General features: G+C 36.5%; 2 protein-coding genes across 3 annotated transcripts in view; one reads left to right on the top strand and one right to left on the bottom strand.

Annotated features, from left to right (window-relative positions):
• Positions 1 to 13,048, bottom strand: part of LOC124163211 (eukaryotic translation initiation factor 4 gamma 1-like) — a 183,082-nt gene extending 170,034 nt beyond the window's left edge. The window contains exons 1-2 of one of the 2 annotated variants that reach the window (XM_046539953.1): positions 12,948 to 13,048; positions 12,665 to 12,811 (exon numbers count right to left, since the gene is read on the bottom strand). In XM_046539953.1, the coding sequence (XP_046395909.1) occupies positions 12,665 to 12,735 (71 nt within the window). In that variant the 5' untranslated portion in view covers positions 12,736 to 12,811; positions 12,948 to 13,048. The other variant, XM_046539954.1, reaches the window with a different exon arrangement.
• Positions 13,049 to 13,243: 195 nt separating this feature from the next.
• LOC124163212 (protein LZIC-like) lies at positions 13,244 to 14,450 on the top strand. Its single transcript, XM_046539956.1, has 4 exons — positions 13,244 to 13,747; positions 13,827 to 13,982; positions 14,078 to 14,198; positions 14,278 to 14,450. The coding sequence occupies exons 1-4, from the start codon at positions 13,511 to 13,513 to the stop codon at positions 14,316 to 14,318; spliced, it is 555 nt and encodes a 184-aa protein (XP_046395912.1). The 5' UTR covers positions 13,244 to 13,510; the 3' UTR covers positions 14,319 to 14,450.
• Positions 14,451 to 19,336: the final 4,886 nt, after the last annotated feature.

The following is a 19,336-nucleotide window of genomic DNA, read 5'->3' as shown; positions in this document are numbered from 1 at the left end:
TTTCAGAAGTACCATTAGTGCCTTTGAATGGCAGAAGACAACTAAAAACAGTACAGCAGACGCTTCATCAAGAGTAAAGAACCATTAGAAAAAACTGTCGCCAATCTTTAATTGTGAAAAACATACAGTAACGGGAATGATATAATCCATGTTTTTCTTCCATAAATGTTTTATCAATTAGCATTATATACAGCATTATTTATTGAGAAAAATAATTTTACATTTTTCCTTTGTCAATGTACGAGTCACTGAACCACCTCATTCTTAACACGTTGTGTACGGATGGCGAGAATTCTGGTCATTTTTTTCCCGAACGCTCCGGACGGATGACGAAGATTCTCGTCATTTAGGCACGTCAACCTAGACAATTTTAAAGCGTACAATACGTATTCGTTAGTACGTTTTCAGTTGTTGCTCATTATTCATATGAATTGATGCATCATAACGTTCGTTGGGTAAAGTTATATTCTAAACATTAGCTTTTTAACCATGTTTAAACCAAAGGCATATTTCCAATCTCAACACCTCCACCCAGAATCGGTGTTCCTAGGAATTTAAATATCCCGGTACACAACGTGTTAACATTATTTTTAGCAATTTCAGCAAGTATAAGAACAATATAGAGTATAAGAACAATAAGTATGGTATCAGCAAGTCAGATACTCTTTAGGTTCAGCTATATCTTTACACATCCTTATATTGCAAAATTGTAAATGGAAAATTGTGGAATCACTACATCACAATTCTTTCTAATCAATTATAATTTACGAAAAAGTAAATTTGTCATGATTCTTAGATGATTTGTAATGACCTATTTCAAAACTGTAATAGTGAAACTCCACAATTAATAATTAAATCTTCTCTCATCTGAATAAATAATTTTAAAATGTACAAGCTTTAACAGACCTGACAGTTCAGTAAAAAAATTAACTTTAAAGTAAAAAGTTTAGTTGAATCTGACTTGAACTCTGGCCTCGGTAAATGATTTTTCCCATAGTGGAAATTGAACATCATGAGTTCACTTGTGAGTGAATCTGTAAATGCAATCTCAAAATGACCTAATGAGGAAGTCCTAAGAAGAGTAGGAGGGAAGAGAATCCTCATGAAAACCATGAAGGTCATATTTTGAGACATGATGAAGACATTCGTCGAGGGACAAGTAGATGGCAAGAACAGAAAAGGAAGACCTCAAATAAAATATATGGAACAGGTAAACCACGATGTGAAAGAGAAGAAATATGTGGGTGTGAAAAAATTAGCTGATAGTAGAATTGAGTGGAGAGTTGTTTCAAACCAACCTTAGGATAGTTGACCTGTGATGATGAAAATTACCTAAATGAAATTTAAATTCTCATGCTAAACTTTGGTTGCTTTAAAGTAAGAGGAATCTGCACCCCAAGGGCCCTAAGGACTAATGCCCTAAAATTGTATTTTTTTTTTCGTTCAGAAAAAATGAAATCCCAAAGAAAGGTGTAAAAGTAAAGCCCATTAGAACCAATTTTTTCTTCCAAAACCAAAAAAATCAGTTATGGCATCCCAAGTATTTATAAGATATGGTCCCCCTTATCCGTTCTATCCCAAGAGCATTACCATGCACAATAACATTGCTGAAGGCAGCCCGCAGCACTAACTACTAGACTCAATTTTATCTTTGTGGTGTACTGGTGGGGCTAAATCAAGTTGGGGTTAGGGGAGGGAAAGTTTCTTGATGCGTGACTTTCCCTTTGCCAATGAGCAGACATCAGCCATGGCCTAGCACTGCCAAAATTCACTCTCAGGTCTCTATTGCGTTGACATTGTGAATCTACTTGTTGCAGGGTTACCAGACATCACGTGTTTACCTTGCAAGTCTTTGAGCATGCATTTCACCAACGGAGCTGTATTCATCACGGTAGCTGACAATGTCATGGGCTTCTGTGAAAGGATTACCCTCAATACTTTCCAAATGAGTAGGTGGCCACAGGTATTTTGGGTCTCTGCGTCGGACCTTAAACACCGGTGGCCACCCATGACTCACACATCTTCATTGACAAACTAAGTTGCCTATGTACATTTGGCAATGTTAAGCTCATTCTTGCTCTCTCTCTCTCTCTCTCTCGGTACGACCCATTCCCCATCAGCAAAGCCCTCCGAGATTGTCCGGGCTCTCACGAAAAATCACCGGCAAACATAAAGTGAACAGATAATAGACACTTCCCATCCACCCCCTACTTCAGCAGAGTTCATGTCCCTGGTGTAAATATCTAAATTGAAGTCTTGTAGAATGTTACTATTTTTTGTCTGGTGTCATGATTAATATTTACCGCTAAAACTGCATTTTCATGCATGATACTTTCATTTCCATAAATGCTGAAGGAGATCATTAATTTAGTTTACTGTTCTATTTTTCCCATTTGATTCTGTACATTTCATCAATTTTGAATTATGGAGCAAATATTTGAATTAGCACCAAGTGTTTGGCTCAAAGAGTTTAAAAGATTTTCACGCAATCAATAAGTCAAAACAAAACCCAATGTAGGTAAAGCAAAACTGATGAGAATGAATTTGACATAATGGCAACTATGATTCAATAACAATGATAATATGTACCATCAAGCAAAGAAAATCTACTTCAATGAATCTTTCCCTCACTCTATCCCAAAAATTAAATATAAGTAGCATTAAAGAAAACTCTTTCCATGATCCAAAGTAAAAAATAAGAGCAAAACTATAAGATAAATGGGCGAGTCAAATGCCAATTAGTAATGGAGTTAAACCTTGACATCTAACAATTAAATGACTATAGGTAAATTTGAGGTGTTAAGCAAAAATAATAAAACAGCTGAAATACAGGCATTTTCAAATGGGCTGTTAGTGTGGACGCAAAATGTTTGATCCCATACCTTAAAGAAAGGCATGCGCATAATAAGAGGTTTGATGCATTTTCTTTACATAAAAGACTTTGAAAAATTAGCTGATGAAACATAAACACTGTTGCAATCATATATTTTGTAAAAAAAAATAAATACTTAATCAAGAGAGTAGAAGAACTTTTTAAGTTTTGAATTCCTTTTTCCATTCCCTCCCAAATTCTAACCTTGAACCCACCTTCAATACCATCACTTGATTAATCCAGATAAAATAGTTTCTCGACAACAAAAATGCCTCACCCTTTCTCGTCTCCCACTCCCCATGTCATTCATTAGCTGCCATGACATATGTTGGCACCAAAACACGGACTTCTCAAAGTTAACCAAGAAAATGTGCACCCATGTCACTTGCATGACCTAAATTTTCTACTGAATAAGATATTTCAACATGTGCAGCAGTTTCATTCACCTATGTATCAATCAATCGATAAAATCACCGATCAATAAGAGATTACAACGGCAGCAATAGAACTCGTAAATAAATTGCATGACTTGTAGTGTAGCCTACTAACCTATGTAAAAATTAATGCATGTTTCTTAATTCAATTATTATTTCTAACAGCATATAGTAGTTTAGTTTGTTAGTATACGGGACGTTTTTTGGACGGTGTGGTGTGCATGTGGGAGTCCAAATGCATGCTGCATGCTGGTGATTGATCACCCCCTGCCAAACACCCTAGAGGTGGCTCGCAGGGTATTATGTAGATGTAGATGTATATCAAGAAAATGAAGAGCATTTGCCAATCAAAAGGTTTTCACTTTTCCATCTTTACCTACCACAAAGTGCCCAATAAATGCCATGCCTTTTACTATGCAACCATTGATTTCACCAATCACCATTAACAGAAGGATAAAATTCCAAGAAATCTTTCAGTGTTATTGTGTCAATATACAAATTTAACCTCACTAAATTTCTTCTCATTTGCCACCCCTCCTTTTACCCTCTCACCCTCGGATGACCAAGATCATTAACATCACAACAGGGACATCAAGAAAGCCCCATCTAACCCTTGATCATCCATGGATTCAATCTAAATCATACATTTCTCACCCATAACGCAAGACACCATTATCACTCCCTCAAACAAGGAAACTTTCTCCATGGCAACCTACATATTGAAATCATTATCCATGCACAGAAGAAATACAATGGAAAATATTCACCCATTATGCCTCTCCCCCAACCCATTACAGTCACAGACCGATGTTTAGAATAAGCCGAAGACAACAACAAAACTAATTTATTTAGTACATAAACCACAGTAAATAAAAATAAATATGAAATGCAGCAAGAGAAGATTTCATAAACCTAGCACATTATGATCTGGCACCAAATATAGATGATATTTTTCATCAAACAATAATTATTAACTTATTTTATGAAACACCCTCAATTAGTCAACATTTGGCCAAATATCTCTCAAGCAAAGTTTTTTAGCCATTAAGCTGCCCAATGAATATTGAAATTCAAAATTAAAGAGAAAAAAATAAGAAAATGCCAAGTCTCTTCATGCAAGGATTCCAAACAAGCATTGTGGGTAAAGTTTCAAATTTTGTTTTTTCTCTATTGTTCATAAAAATCTAGATATTTTTCACTAAATATCTAAACATTATAAGACATGATAGCCATTTTGAAAATACCTGCTATTCAGCTACTTGATTTTAGCCCTTCTTCAACCTTTCAAATGATATTTATCATTTGGGGAGGCAAGTATTTGTATCAATTTTCATAAAAACATGGTATGAGGTCAAGGGTCAACTCGAGCTCGCAGTGGTGTGGAATAACCCAGAGACAGAGGTAATGTGTATATGGTCAAGGGTTCGTCACCTGCATTCATCAAACGCTGACCAAAATGTGGCAGAAAATGCATGAGAAAATGGATTTAGGTAACAGAAGGAAATTCAGAGCGCTAACTTCATTAATTAGTCCAGCAAAATTGGTAATAAAAATAGGTATGAGCATTCCAATGCAATCATGTGGCCCTGTACGGCCAAATATTTCAAGGGGGATAATCCAGACAGACCAAAAACAGAAAACGTACCCAGAGCTTCCAGTCTTGGGTTTGGGTGTGGCACAAACAACCCTGCGCCCCATAAAAACTTTTGCTGTTGGAATACCCACAAAGAAGCCTCAGTAGATGGACAAATGTGCTGATGATGAAATTGGAAAAATACAAATAGGAATTGAAAATGAAATGCAACTTTGACTCTCACTACATGATACATCAGGACTACACCTTAAGTTATCAAATGGTAAATATACCCAAGAAAATACAGAGATATGGATGGGATATAACAGAAGCAAGATTGTAGAATTGAAACAAAGAACTACCCAATGACCTATAGTTAATATCACCATACAACTGGGCAATGTGAAGCACGATTCATCCCGAGAAAAATCCTTCATTCACGTTCCACGGTATGTGATTTTCGTCTGCTTCGATGCCAATGGCATAACCTTCCGTTGATAACATTTAGACGGAACTTGACTTCATGACAACTATATTACTAAATCATGAATAAAAAGCAATATACGGAACCAATATATTAAAAAAGAAACTAAGATCTCTAGGATAGTTTAAATAATTCATTCCAGCAACAACAATCTCCATCACATACAAAATATATTGTGATGTTGTAATGTTGTTTCCTTCGATTCTGTAGGTACAGCATTACTACCACACATTATATAAGCATTGTTAACAACTTATCCAATATCTTTTATCTTAATCTAACAATCAGTCATAATTTCTGCAAATAAAAAGATTTAAAACGACGACAAATAACTGCCAATGAGTCTTCACTTGTTTGTACCCTTCTTTCATTGGTGGTGACGCGTTAGATGACTTCCAACTTCGGATATATTCGGATTTTCCCTGTTTGGGAAGGAGAGGGAACCGTACCGACTGGTTTGAAACCGACGACCTTACAGAATCGCTGAAAGTGCTGTCGTCGGTACGGAGACTGTTATCGGTACGGAATGATGTCCAGTCGGGGGGCTTGGAAAGGAAACCGATCGGTGCGGTACCGACGAAATACAGAATACGGCCCCTGAGCTGGGTTCATGACAACCACAGTGTAGTCACTGCAGCAATACAATGTGAACAATAGGTCAGAATCATCATTAAAAAATCCTCAAATTACCAATATTTTGGTAAAGAAAACAGTAAAATATTGTGTGAAAAGAGATGAAAAGCTATCATTTATCATAGAATGTTAATTAAAACCCAAAGAAATCACCATTTGAGAAGGATAATGATAAAATCTAAGATGCATATTCTAATGCATTACCTACAGTGCATATTCTACAAACTATAAATCATAATGGTGGAGGTCAGATTTCTCAGGTCCCTCCTTTGCAATCAGAGCCTATTGTCTTGGAAGGTTCAAGTGAAGGATTGTAATTATTAACTTTGCTAGGTTGAAGACAACTGCTTGATTGAACAGTGGCCTCTGCACAAGCATCATTAATAAAAAAAATTAATCTGAGGAGATGAAAGTCATGAAAATACATCATACCAGAAAGTAAACAAGCAATACTAGATGTGCTAGTGATTAGGTAACCAAGAAATATTTCATTCGGATGAACGTTTTTGTTAAACACATGCGATAAAATCTGAACCCCCTCAAATTTGGAGGTTGCCTTACTACACAGACCATTTTCTTCTACTGTTTTCCACCTTCTTAACATCACAAAAATACCCCAACCAATGGAAGTTCTGCATTGAAATTCTCTTCTGCCCATTCCAATCAAAACCAAAATGCAAAATAGCTGATTTACTTATCAGGCAGATTCTACATTGCAAGTCTGTGTAATACGAAAATGGTAGTGAGTGGTTCGAAAAGATTTCGGCTTAGCGTTCTCAAACTATCCCGTAAGTTATCTTCAATGAGTCTTTTTTACTAAAACAATTGTTGAGGATTTTTCCTCACAAAGTTGATCCTGTCACACTCAAGCAAGCTGTTTCCTTGCGAATACAATAATTTTGGGGTAGGACCACTGTGACGACATGGAGTGGAGGGTTGTGAAATCACGGCTGCTGACAGAGCTTTCGAGAGTTCCCACTTCACAACCAAAGTTCTCCATAAACATACCAATGGGAGGAAATTAGACGCCTTGGAACAATTAGAGATCCACCAACGTAAACATTCCCAGGTTTCCCTTCTCGACGACAACCTCTACCTTTCAAAATCGCCCTTGCTTTCCATTGAGTTCCAATAGTGCGTTTCCCAGAAGTGTTACAATCCCTTCTCCCCCCCTCCTGTCGCCCACTCAACGTGAATGAGATCCCACAAGAACCATACAATGAATCCTAACCGCCGACCCCCCGCTCCCCTCCTACACACCCTCAGAAGAACGCGTCCTCGAGGACCCTACTAATCTGCACGGCAGCCTACGGGCACAGAAGACGTTTCCCCCCCCAACCCTTCCACACCATTCACCGATGGCCCTCGGAAACAACACCCGAAGATAAGAAGACCGCCACGTGTATTCAAATGCTTTCATTTCTATGTTCAAAGTTTGTTAACCCTGGAAAAAACCCTTTAATTTCCAATCTTTTTACCTCCTCTGGTTTTTCCACTCTCCCCTCCCCCCCCCCCCCACGCCTTGCACTTCTACCCATTCCAGCCACCTCCTTGAGCACTTTCCACCCCATTTCTACTCTCTCAGTTGTACCTTGAAAATGATGTAGTAACATCGAAACTCGAGTCGAATTAAATTTTATTTTTGTGGAAAATTGCAAGTCAGTGTTTCATTATGAATCAATTCCACTCCATCTCGCTTGATTCTTCGAATTTTATAGTTCCCAAGTGGTACATTTTATTGCATGGGAGTATATCTGGTGAATACTTTTTAAAATTCGAGAGACATTAGTCACTCGTGAGGGCTGGAAAAAACTTAGCCACATAAATTTGCCTTTCAATCCTATCTCTATCACATAAATTCAGTGGTAAGGGCAAAATCAGCACTATGATCAGGAATATTTTAACTAAATTAATATTTAAGCTTCTAAAGGGTGAAAGTTATATGGAATAAAATACCTTTCACATGCCGAAAAGAATCATAATTAATTGCGAAGCTGTACAATTCACATCACAAAGACTTAAGAGGCACATCACAAACAGCGCTAAAAATCGACTAAAAACCATTCATAATACATATCCCGAATTCCAAATTTCTTCATAGAAAATTCAAAACATATTCCTTGAATTTTTTCAATGCATGCACCAAAGCAAATAATGGAAACTCATTAGATCTCATACAATGTCTTTAAGTACCAAAATTCATACCTATCAGTAAGTTTATTTATCTTAAAGAACTACTGGTACTCTCCTCCTTACTGTTTTTTCCTAATTATAAGAATATAAATGGTTTACTTAATTGCTGATAGAAAATTGTAATGAACCTTGTAGGTAAGAAGAGCCGTGCAAGAGTTTGAAGTATGTGAACAAAGAATGCAAGATCCTTTCTGCATATGTATACTTAATGGCTGAGGATATAACTGACTAAATTTCCTGATAATTTTCTCCAGAAGAGTGTAAGGCAAAAACATATATAAGTTGGCTTACCATCACAATGCCTTAACTTGAATAAGCAGACCAACTATCAAAGTATCCATCATAGTCCTTTTGTAATTAAGTTTATCAATAAATCACAGATCAACATAACAAATTCATTTATTTCTCTGGAATCATTTGAATCACATTCTGAGTGCGTAACCATCAGGGTTGAGCGAGCTTAAATTCTTACCTAATCTCTCTGCTCCATTGAGTACCAGTGGAAAAACACTCAATTTTCTAACATTAGGCAGAGCATAACTGAACGAGGACAAAATGTTGACTCATGCCACAGATAGTGCTACCCCAGTCCTCTCCACAAGTGTCAGATGAAAATCATTAAAATGGGGTCTATTAAACTATATAGGTGAAGATTTGTCCTTTAAACTCTGAAAGCCTACCTTATACCATTCGAAACAGATTTTTTCTAGGCTTCAGTAATGAGTTACTGCAAAAGCTATTAACACGTTGCGTACGAATGGCGAGAATTCTCGTCATTTTTTTACCGAACGTTCCGGACGGATGACGAAGATTCTCGTCATTTAGGCGCGTCAACCTAAACAATTTTAAAGCGTACAATACGTATTCGTTAGTACGTTTTCAGTCGTTGTTCGTTATTCATAATGAATTGATACATCATAACGTTTGATTGGGTAAAGTTATATTCTGAACATTAGCTTTTTAACCATGTTTAAACCAAAGGCATTACGCCCTAATAGGCTCATATTTCCAATCCCAACACCTTCACCCAGAATCGGCGTTCCTAGCAATTTAAATACCCCGGTACGCAACGTGTTAAATATTTATCAACAAAAAATTTTTTCACAGCAAGAAAACGAAACATATTGTACCTCTCCATGAGAATATTTAATTACTTCCAAACTCTCCCATTACTGAGATATAGAACTGGTACTATAGGATTAGTAATACACTTTGTATACTGCACTCCACATACTGCCTTCTAAATGAATTTGTAGGGGACCTAATTCGTGATCAGTGAGTACCAATCAAAGACATAACAAAGACGATTTAAACTGAGAGTGTACATAGTGGAGAAAATTCATACAGTACATGTACCAATTTGGTTATTACTCAAGAGAACTGGAGTTCTTTATACTGAGACCCTGAAAGGCACTCTGATACAAATCATTCAATTTTCAAAGTCAAGGCATCAAATATTTTCAATTCCGACATCTTACAACTTCTGTAAGCTTCCTTTATGGTAGGAAAATTGGCAGGTACAAATTACAGTTGTTCATGCACCCTTAAAACGTATTTCTACCACCCGAACAGCTCATTTAAATGCACGATACCCCTGTAGCATATTGATGTTATTTTAGAATTCAATGCATTAAAAATTGTGGAAAGTATGGTAAAAGGAATGTAAAATATCACGGTTGCAACAACAAATTATAGCAAGTCACGGCAAAGCAAAAGAATGTTGACCAAAGATCAAAAGAAATATTGAACAAATGAGAAAAATTGCTAAAGACAAACTTGAAAGATTTCAATTCCAGACAAAATATTTATGGTCATGAAAACCCTCCACAATGACTCAACAGGATTAAACTGACGAGGGCATAGTAATTCATAACTCAGGATTCTTTTACATTGTTCAACTTAAGAACTAAAGCTTGATTTCTAATTAAATCTATACCTACTCTACACCTCCATACATCTTGGTCAGTACCACCAAAGTATGAGCTCGGAATAAATTGATGCAGTACAGTCACACTTTCTTTATTGGTACTGACCATAGTTTACAATCCATCCTAACAACCAAATTATGCCACATATCTTGAACAACACTGATTGTGTTCTGGGCACATTGAACTTTCGAATGGAGGAACTTTAGATGGAAGAAGGGACATGGGTTAGAAGGAATAAGCGACTTTCTAGTCCCAATCTTCCCCAATAAACATGCAGTTTTATTGATATAACTTTGACAAGTGTATTCTCCAATCTCAACAACCCACAAATACAAGGCTGAACCATGAAAGTGTTTACCAATAAGGGAACTGATTGCTACCTCCTCCTTTTCGAATAGCACTGGTTAACACATTTGGATACAACTCTAACACCCTAGCTGAAACCTACTGGACACTACCTAAACGTAGATTAAAATGGGGCAGTAAATAATATGCTTCTGGACAAAAGAAAAATTACTTCTCATGCCTTCATATCAAAAATGTGTCCTCTTACAAAAAAAATCAAAATCTAATTTCACCATATACCTATCACTAAATCGAAAGTTTATGGTAGGAACAAAAGGAAAAACCGTGATTCTACGTTGACTCAATACATTGCTTGTAGGCAAAACTTCCTCAATCTACCTTGGTCACTATAGCAGTATATTACAGATAATCATGAAGATGTACTGATGGCTAATTAGTGGACCGAGAACTTACACATAAACACAGTCCTAAGACGACAGGCTTTGTTTTAAACAGCACTCTTTCATTAAACTTTCATGGGAGTAAAACGTCTGGTGTATCCCAATAATATTGTTTGATACAATATCGTCATTACACCAATAACTTTAGGTGTCACACCCTACAGGAATATAGAAACGATTACCTCGAGTGTAGCCGAGGCATATCCAATGCCTGTGATACATGCTGAGCTACAAACAATAATTGAGCATTTATTGTGGAAAAGGGTACCATATTTTTATTTTAAAAAATGCCGTTTTCAGACAAGTTAATGAAGTGAGGATTTAGTTCACAAGTAATACCAAAAGCAGAGTGATCGCCGACGTTTCTCAAGTCTGATTCTCGAAGACGGAAACATAACCAGCAAGCACAATGTTGACACGACCAAATCGATATTCGAGAAAGACAGGAAACTTAATGACATGTGTACAACGGCATATTTAGCCACGTTAAAGATGGTTGCGAACATTTTACACAATTCACATGGTCAACTTGCCCTGGCACGTGAATTTTTTTCGACCGTATGTAACGAAGCACCTCAAAGGACATGAAAACCACTATAAAGTCATATATTGATACCTATAACTGCACAAAATATATTCCTAAATTGAATATCCAATCCGATGAAGGCTAAAACACAAGCTTCAAGTAAAAACCTGCATTCGAGCATGGTTTTCTGCACCTCAGAGTATACCACACAAAATGTAGGAACTCTGCACACGTACACATTTAATAATATCCCGACGCACCTTTGTTTACTACAAACTCAATACAACATAACATGCTCTCTGTAAAAACATACGAAATTAAGTTCACAGTCCATCACTATCTGCACGTTATGATATTCCCAACTAAAAAATACGGTGAATTTCTAAAATGGGCATTTCAGGGGACTCAAATTCAACACTTAAAACTTCCATATCAATCGTTGTAAATAACTGGTGAATAGAAATTAAAAGAGAAGAAGCCACATCAAAACATGAAAAATTCCTTGAATTTAAACAATTAACACTCGGACATTATGAATTTCTTACAATTTTTAACGTGGATTAATATATTATAGGTAAAAAATTAAAAGTTACGTAAATAGCTCTGAAATAACAAGCACCTAGACCGCGAGGTTACTACATGCCATGTCGGTTTAGTTTACGTCGATACTGACTAATTAACCGATGACAGCTACAGAATTCGAAGAGAATACCTTCATTGTCAATTCTACCCATTGCTAGAATTTAAAAATCCAACAACGTAAATGAAATTAGTAATAATCAAATTTAATCCCACAGAATGGTTTCCACACATGAATAGAGAAATTATCCAGGAGCGCCACTATCACTATGGTAAAAACTAACAGGCTGCTCAAAAGATATTATTTCCTGATACGCTTAAGCTCCAAAAATACTATTCATAAGAACTCAAAGTCAACTCGTACACCACTGCCAAGCCCCTAACCTCAGCACGAATATTCACAATCAACAATACTCAATATTCTAGGAATGCTGTTTCTCGTCACATCACAATCTAAACACTTCCTCTGAAGGACACTCCATCCAGATTGCACATTTACCAAAAATACTCCGTTACAATCAAAATAGAAAACAATAACAATTGATGCACCAATTCACAAAACAGAAAAGTGATGGCGAAAAATTAAACTTACCGGCTATTGTTGTCTGCGAGTGAGGTTCCTCCCAAATGTAGCACCAACTTAGGTCTACTTACTTTTTATTTTGGCGACAGTCACTAATATTGTTAAAAGGATACTTTCCATTGAAGCGCTGTTGGTATCCTGCTGGATTCTGTCCACCTTGATGTTTTCCCTTCGGTAAGTTCATGGCAACGTGTGTTGTAATGAGTGTGGAGTCCTCATAGAAGGACCTTTCGTTTCGTTCCAGTTTCTTCGAAAATCACCTGTAAAATGCATAAATATCACTGTTAATTAGCTAAATAAAGATTAAATGACAAATATTAAAATGGATGAATTAATATAAACGTTACTAATCGTCGATGATAATAGATATATCCCATTAATCATAAACAACAGCACCTTTCTTGAACTAAGGAGATTAGCTCGTATGTTTCCGTGACTCATTCGGGTGTTGTCGCAGGGTTAAAGGTCAGGATTGGGTCTTCACACAATTACGGGGAGGAAAAAAAGTTTTTTTTCCTTTACTTTTAAGCTTCTGACGGAATGCAATTACTTATGTATTATGTCCTAAAATTGGCGTTCAATGGCAAATATTTCTTTAGTCCACCAGCACCCGCAGTCACGTCGTGGATCTCATGGCCAACTGGGAACATGCTTGTCATCTATTGCCAAGCAGGGGAACTACTCGCGAACCGTGGGACAAGTAACAAAAACCCACATTATTTACCTTTTTAACTCCTGATTTATGAATTTTTGTTTAACCACTGAAATTATGCTGCCATTTTCTACGAATTGTCAAATATTCAGGGGAGATAATGTCTTATATCGTCGTAATCTAATTTTCAATTATTCTCGCTGCGGTGATGCGGTTTCCTCAACTCAATTGTTGCACAAATGGTCTGCTTATTAAATTTTGAGGTGTCTAAAGAAATTATCCTTCCCGGTGGAGCAAAATCTTGGTCATGGCATCTCGAGGTAAAGCTGAAACTGAGAAGTTGAAACAAAATTTGGAAGATCAGTTAGATCGATTAGTAAATCAACTCTCCGACTTGGAAGCTTGTATTGACGAAATGTCTCACGAGGAGTATGTGGAGTCTAAGGAAGAAACCATGGAGCAACTCAAAGAGCTTAATGATAGCCTGTCTAAGTTTATTTCAGGCGACGTAACTCTTGTTGATGAGCTTAGTGCGATGCAATTGGTAAGAGTTTCGCGGTAACTATTTGAACCGCTTGAAAGTTGTTTACCGGCCCCTATTCATTGCCTACTATTCTTCTCAGGCTATACGAGCGGCGATTAGCGAAGCATTTAAAACACCGTATGTTATTCAAATGTTTGCTAAAAGACAACCAAATCAGTTGAGGCAGCGGCTCGCTGAAGTGGAGAGAGACATCAAACTGGGGAAAAGTGCAACTGTGGAGCAAGATATGCAGAAGGTTGGTCGTTGTGTTATGGCCCGTGGTTACCCTTGACTTATTCTTTTCGAGGTGAGTGAAACATTTTTTAAATATCAAATTTGTGTTATTAACAGGCAGAAATATTGAACGCGCTGCAGCAGCTTGGCGAAGTTCTCAAGCCCGCCGAAGTAGAATTTCTGAAACACTACAGCAACGTTCATAAAACCGAGTTCGTTTCTGTTGCTGACGAAAGAGGTATGTGTCCGAGTTTTGAATGAATAATTCTTGATTGTTTTCGTTCATGAAATTCATACCTTTTCTCATGAATTTTCAGATGCAGGAGAGAAAGCGCTTGCGATGGCTGGAATCAAGTGAAAATGTTCGTGGTAAATGTCACTTTACTAAATATTTATACCCAAACGTGCATTTCTGCACATGTTCTTTTGTCACCCCGCACTTATGTATGCATATCAATCTATATTTTGTGATAAATTGGTGTATGAAACAGGGAAGTGTTTTGTCTCATCCCGGGGACGACCATAAATGAGAGAAAAATTAGTCCTGATAGAGGAATCAGAATAGAATCCAGAAGCCCACATAATCCATTCCATGAATGAGCATTATTGTGGAAAATCTATTTTCCGCTTTACACTTTGACATTTATCACTGCTCACGGCCTACATTAATTTCCAACTTTTATAGCATTTCCGAAGATAAGCGATTGCTTTTCTTATTAATGAGAAACCAGTTTGATGACCTAGTACTTCTCAAATTTTATGGTAACAAGCCTGGTATAAGTTTAGTTAGAAGCCCACAGTAATCCTTACTTATAAGAATGGTATACCATTGCATGTCAATCACTCAGAACCAAGAAATTTAAGTTGTAGTAATCAAGGGTGAGATTTTACTGAATGCATGAAAATATACCTATTATAATGCATATCTTTTGCTGTGAAAACAACAGCAATGCTGGAAGAATTGCTGTTGGATTGCCAGGTACAGTTTTGCTATTAATTTTCTGAAGTAAGCCAATTTGTGGGTGTGTAACCATGATTGTATTATATCTTGCCTAGTTTCATCACTAGTTCTTATTGAGACATCAGTAATATTTTCATGGGTTTGAAAAGTTGCTACTTATGTTTCTTCAATTTCTACTCATTCCAAATTCCTTTGCTAAATGAATGAATAATGCCAGGGTTCACCAGTGGTAAAAAAACCTAATAATTTCAAGGCCATGATAGTGAGTGAAAGGGTGAAAGATTCAGACCCCCAGAAAATATGAGGCACAGTTGCAGGTGTACCCCCTTCAAATGAACTCCCCCTGAAATGTCTAACATTCCTCAATACTATGAAAAATTTTCTGGCTACAGCCTTGAGTACATTCTTTTTAAAGGGATATCAAGGGCTCTTTTGATAAAGTTATTATGCAAATTAATTCTCAAAATAATTCTGCAGGGAATGCTGAAACCCCATTCTTCTGAATTTATGCATTCCATCTCAAGTCTAGCATTAAGGTTTTGTGATAAGAAGCGTTCTCAATATATCTTCCGAAAACCCAGAGGCAGCTGGTGCAGAAGATTGGGTACATACTGTCCCAACTTTCTATCTCCTCCCCAATGAAATAGGTGGAATTGTAAAATATACTCACTCATTCCTGAAAATGAAGTAACGTGCTGCTCTATCTTGCCACAAACTTCAGATCAATCACCCTGCATTGTGGACAACATCTTATTGTCTGTGGAGAGAATTGCAAGTGCATTTAGGCATTCTCGTGACATTGTATTCCGTAGAAAGGTCTTAATCTGCTCGACCTATGAGAAACATCTCTAGCACAAGGGGTAGCACTGTCTGATGCACAGCACACAGTATATGAGGAATGGGAATGCACAAAACCAAGTTTTCTTCTGGATCATAAGAATTCTTGTGAATTCTTAATAGCTATGAACTCACCAGCATGAGCTACAGCAAGCAATGTGATACTCATCTTCTGCAGTTAATTTCTATAGACGAGGTACATGAACAATGGATACAGAGGTGCAGAAAAATCACTCCATTATTTTAAGAAAAGATCATCGGTGTCTCATTTCCAAATGTGTAATTTGTTGCACCACTTCAGCACACGAGCACCAGTGACAACTGAGCCAACCATGTATAAATAGGAGTTCTTTAGGGGCTGTCACCAGCACTATGATGGCATCCTAACTCAAGGTAAAAAAAATCTGCACAACATGACTCCAGTTTTTTACTTGCCACATGACATCTCCCTAATGTGAAGATTATCAAGTGCTCTGCCAGCAATGGTTTAAACCTATTGCACTCATGAATTGTCCCTAGTGCATATATTTTGCAAAACATGATCTATCATCCAGCAACTGCAAATGAATTGTCAGAAGAAAGGTTATCAGATGAGAAGTGAAAAAGAGGACGGTGCTCTATCAAAAATGAGGGCATAAAAAATAAAATTTGAAGACAATAACAATCAAGCAAATTCAAATTTGACTATTTATTAGCTATATGCTTGGATACATCTTCCTTTTCTGAATGAATACATACAACCTTAGTAAATTTTCACTGATTTTTATTAGGTAGATCAGATGTGTTTTGACAATAAGGTGTCAAAATTTGTCTTACCCGATAAAAATCTGTAAAAATTTACAAAGGTTGCACATCCTCATTCAGCTTTAATTTTCACCAAGTTAAAGCCGAATCGATTGAATTCATATTCCTCATCTGTTGTTATTGCTTACTCAAAGATTTTTGGCATTCTTAAAAGGTCATTATTAATTTCCAAAATCAAAATCTTAACGGAGAATGATGAGACCCTTTAATGAAGTAATTATTTGTTTCCCTCATACTGATATGAGAAAAAAGTTTAACATTTGCACTGAATGTGACAAAAGAATACTGAGAAGCTCATGCTGGCTATTCACCAATGAACAATCAATGAAACTAAACACCTTGTCTGATTAAATGATAAAAATTAATGAATTTATATTCAGCACGACCAAAATACAAGAACATTATGCAATGAAAATCCTATATGAACATAAGAAAAAAGAGAACAGCCCAAAAAATTCTAGTGTGTTGCCTTCAACGCCTTCAAAATGATGACCTCTTGTACAAAAAAATCTTCCATCCGTCCCCCCCTCATTGAACTAAGACTAAATATTTGCATAATCAATTAAAATAATAAATGAAATGTTTTAAAAATAGTCACAGATAAAAATAAGTAGCGTTAAATAACTTGGTAACACAGAAAATGACAAAATAAGACAATCTGCTATTATCACAAAAAAATAATAATATATGTCTAAGGATACATATAACGTACCTTTATAGGAAAACAAGCACCCAAGAAAGGGGGTGGGGAAAATGTACTAGGGAAGTTCGAATGTGTTGGTGGAAGCATGCAAAAAAGGATAAATACACCCAGCCACAGGAAAGAAAAACAGAACAATACATATATGGTATTTCAGGAATCTACTCTAGCTGCAGTATGATTTGATGGTGTTGTGGGTAGATAAGTATTCTATGTAGCACCCTTTTGAAAGAAAAGAGTGAATATTCTACAAAGTGTTACATAAAGATTATTCCACTCGCACATGGCGTAAAAATTAATTTCATTTATTTACGGGATAACCCATTAACCATAGCCTTACAAATAATTTCACAGATAATAGAAAATAATGAACACACATACAATAAACCCATAAAAATAAATTTTAAAAAGTCTAAACAGAATTGCACATAAATGGATAAAATATGCAGGTAGATAGAATAATATAAAATTTAAGGAATAAATATGTTCCCAAAGTAGAATTTTTAAATTGAGTTCTACTTTGCCACAATTGACTTTGAAATATAGAAAGAGACATAGAGTGATCAAAGCTTTGGCAGAGTTTGTTAAAATTCCTCATCATTCTGGATATTGGGGAGTAAAGGCATAATTAGTTCTGCAGTAATTAACAACAAATGGGTGTGGATTTCTAGAACTATGGCGGGGAGCATCAAAATTTACTTAAGAAAGAAGAGGGGAACAATCAATAAAAGAATTAATAATTTTGTAAAGGAAAAGAGCATCAATGGAAGAACGTTGTACGATCTGAAGCATTGTAATCAGACTGCAATATTCCTAATTTGTAATTAATAAATTTGAGAATTTATTTTGGACCCGTTCAAGCTGGATTGAGTCTTTGTTATAATAAGCGACCAGTTAACAACAGAGTATTCTAATTTTGAGCGTACCAGAGCTATATAAATAGCCCTTAAAGCATGAACGTTGTTAAATTTTGACAGACTCTCTTTATGAATCCTAGATTCTTTAAGGCATTGCAGGCAGTTTGCTCTAGATGCACCTTAAATGACAGCTGGCTATCAAGCCAAACACCTAAACACAAACTGCAGTTGGTCTACCTAATACAGTGGAATTACCGTATTTCTCCGAATATAGTCCCCCCCCCCTAATTTTGAGACTTCAGTTTTAGGGTATAATTAAAAAAATGCGTTTGAATGTTGTCCCCCCCTTAACTTTTACCACGGACATTTTTGGAAAAAAAGGGGGGACTATATTTAGACATATACGGTAATGGTATACTCATGAAAGTAGGGCATGCAAGAGTGATGGAAAGTCATTACACTACATTTTGGTACATTGAATGATAAATCATTTCCACTAGTTGGTTGATGTTTTTCTGTAACACAAGAGAATCCTGCAGAGAAGCAATATGCTTATAAACAGGGTTCCCACTCAACCGTGAAAACCTTAAAAACCGTGAATAAGCCGTGAATTTCGTCTACCGTGAAAAAACCTGGAAATAGCCGGGAATTTCGTCATAAAACCTTAAAAATCTCTCAAACTTGATTGTAGAACTACGATAGACGGGTTAAAAGAAAAAAAAAACTGTATTTTATTTAATCATGCATCAAGGTCATTCACGTGCAGGCACTGTCCACGCATTTACCTGCACACGTGTATTCGAAAGCGCAACTATTAATTGGTCCATGTGTGCCATGACAGCACATTGACCTTAAGCCTGCGATTGGAAGACGTTAACCCTGGCAAAAAATCAGGCACTTCTTCACTTTCCTACCACCCTGGTCTCTTCATATTCCCACTCACACCCTTTTAGACGGACATGAATTTTGCTAACGATATGTGACGTCATGAGAGATAGCACTGTCATTGCTGCGTTTGCATTCAAGGCATCTGTCGCGTTCGTTACATTTTCAGTTAACGTGCGGCCGATGATTGTAACGTGATCAATATTTCTGCCTAAAATGCCCTATCTACAAACCGTGAATTTTATGACATTTAGACCGTGAAAACCTGGAAAAAACCATGAATTTTATAATGTAGTTAGAGTGGGAACCCTGATAAATCTTTAAGTCATCAG

This window comes from Ischnura elegans, chromosome 8 (assembly GCF_921293095.1).
Source record: "Ischnura elegans chromosome 8, ioIscEleg1.1, whole genome shotgun sequence".
NCBI lineage: Eukaryota > Metazoa > Arthropoda > Insecta > Odonata > Coenagrionidae > Ischnura > Ischnura elegans.
Note: the sequence above shows the minus strand (reverse complement) of the source record. Positions and strands in the feature narration are given on the sequence as shown.

Bases quoted from the DNA above. Each gene is read 5' to 3' on its own strand.
- LOC124163212 (XM_046539956.1), top strand. From the start codon at position 13,511: ATGGCATCTCGAGGTAAAGCTGAAACTGAGAAGTTGAAACAAAATTTG. The intron at 13,748-13,826 runs GTAAGAGTTTCG...TATTCTTCTCAG, and splicing joins AGCTTAGTGCGATGCAATTG to GCTATACGAGCGGCGATTAG. The intron at 13,983-14,077 runs GTTGGTCGTTGT...TGTTATTAACAG, and splicing joins TGGAGCAAGATATGCAGAAG to GCAGAAATATTGAACGCGCT.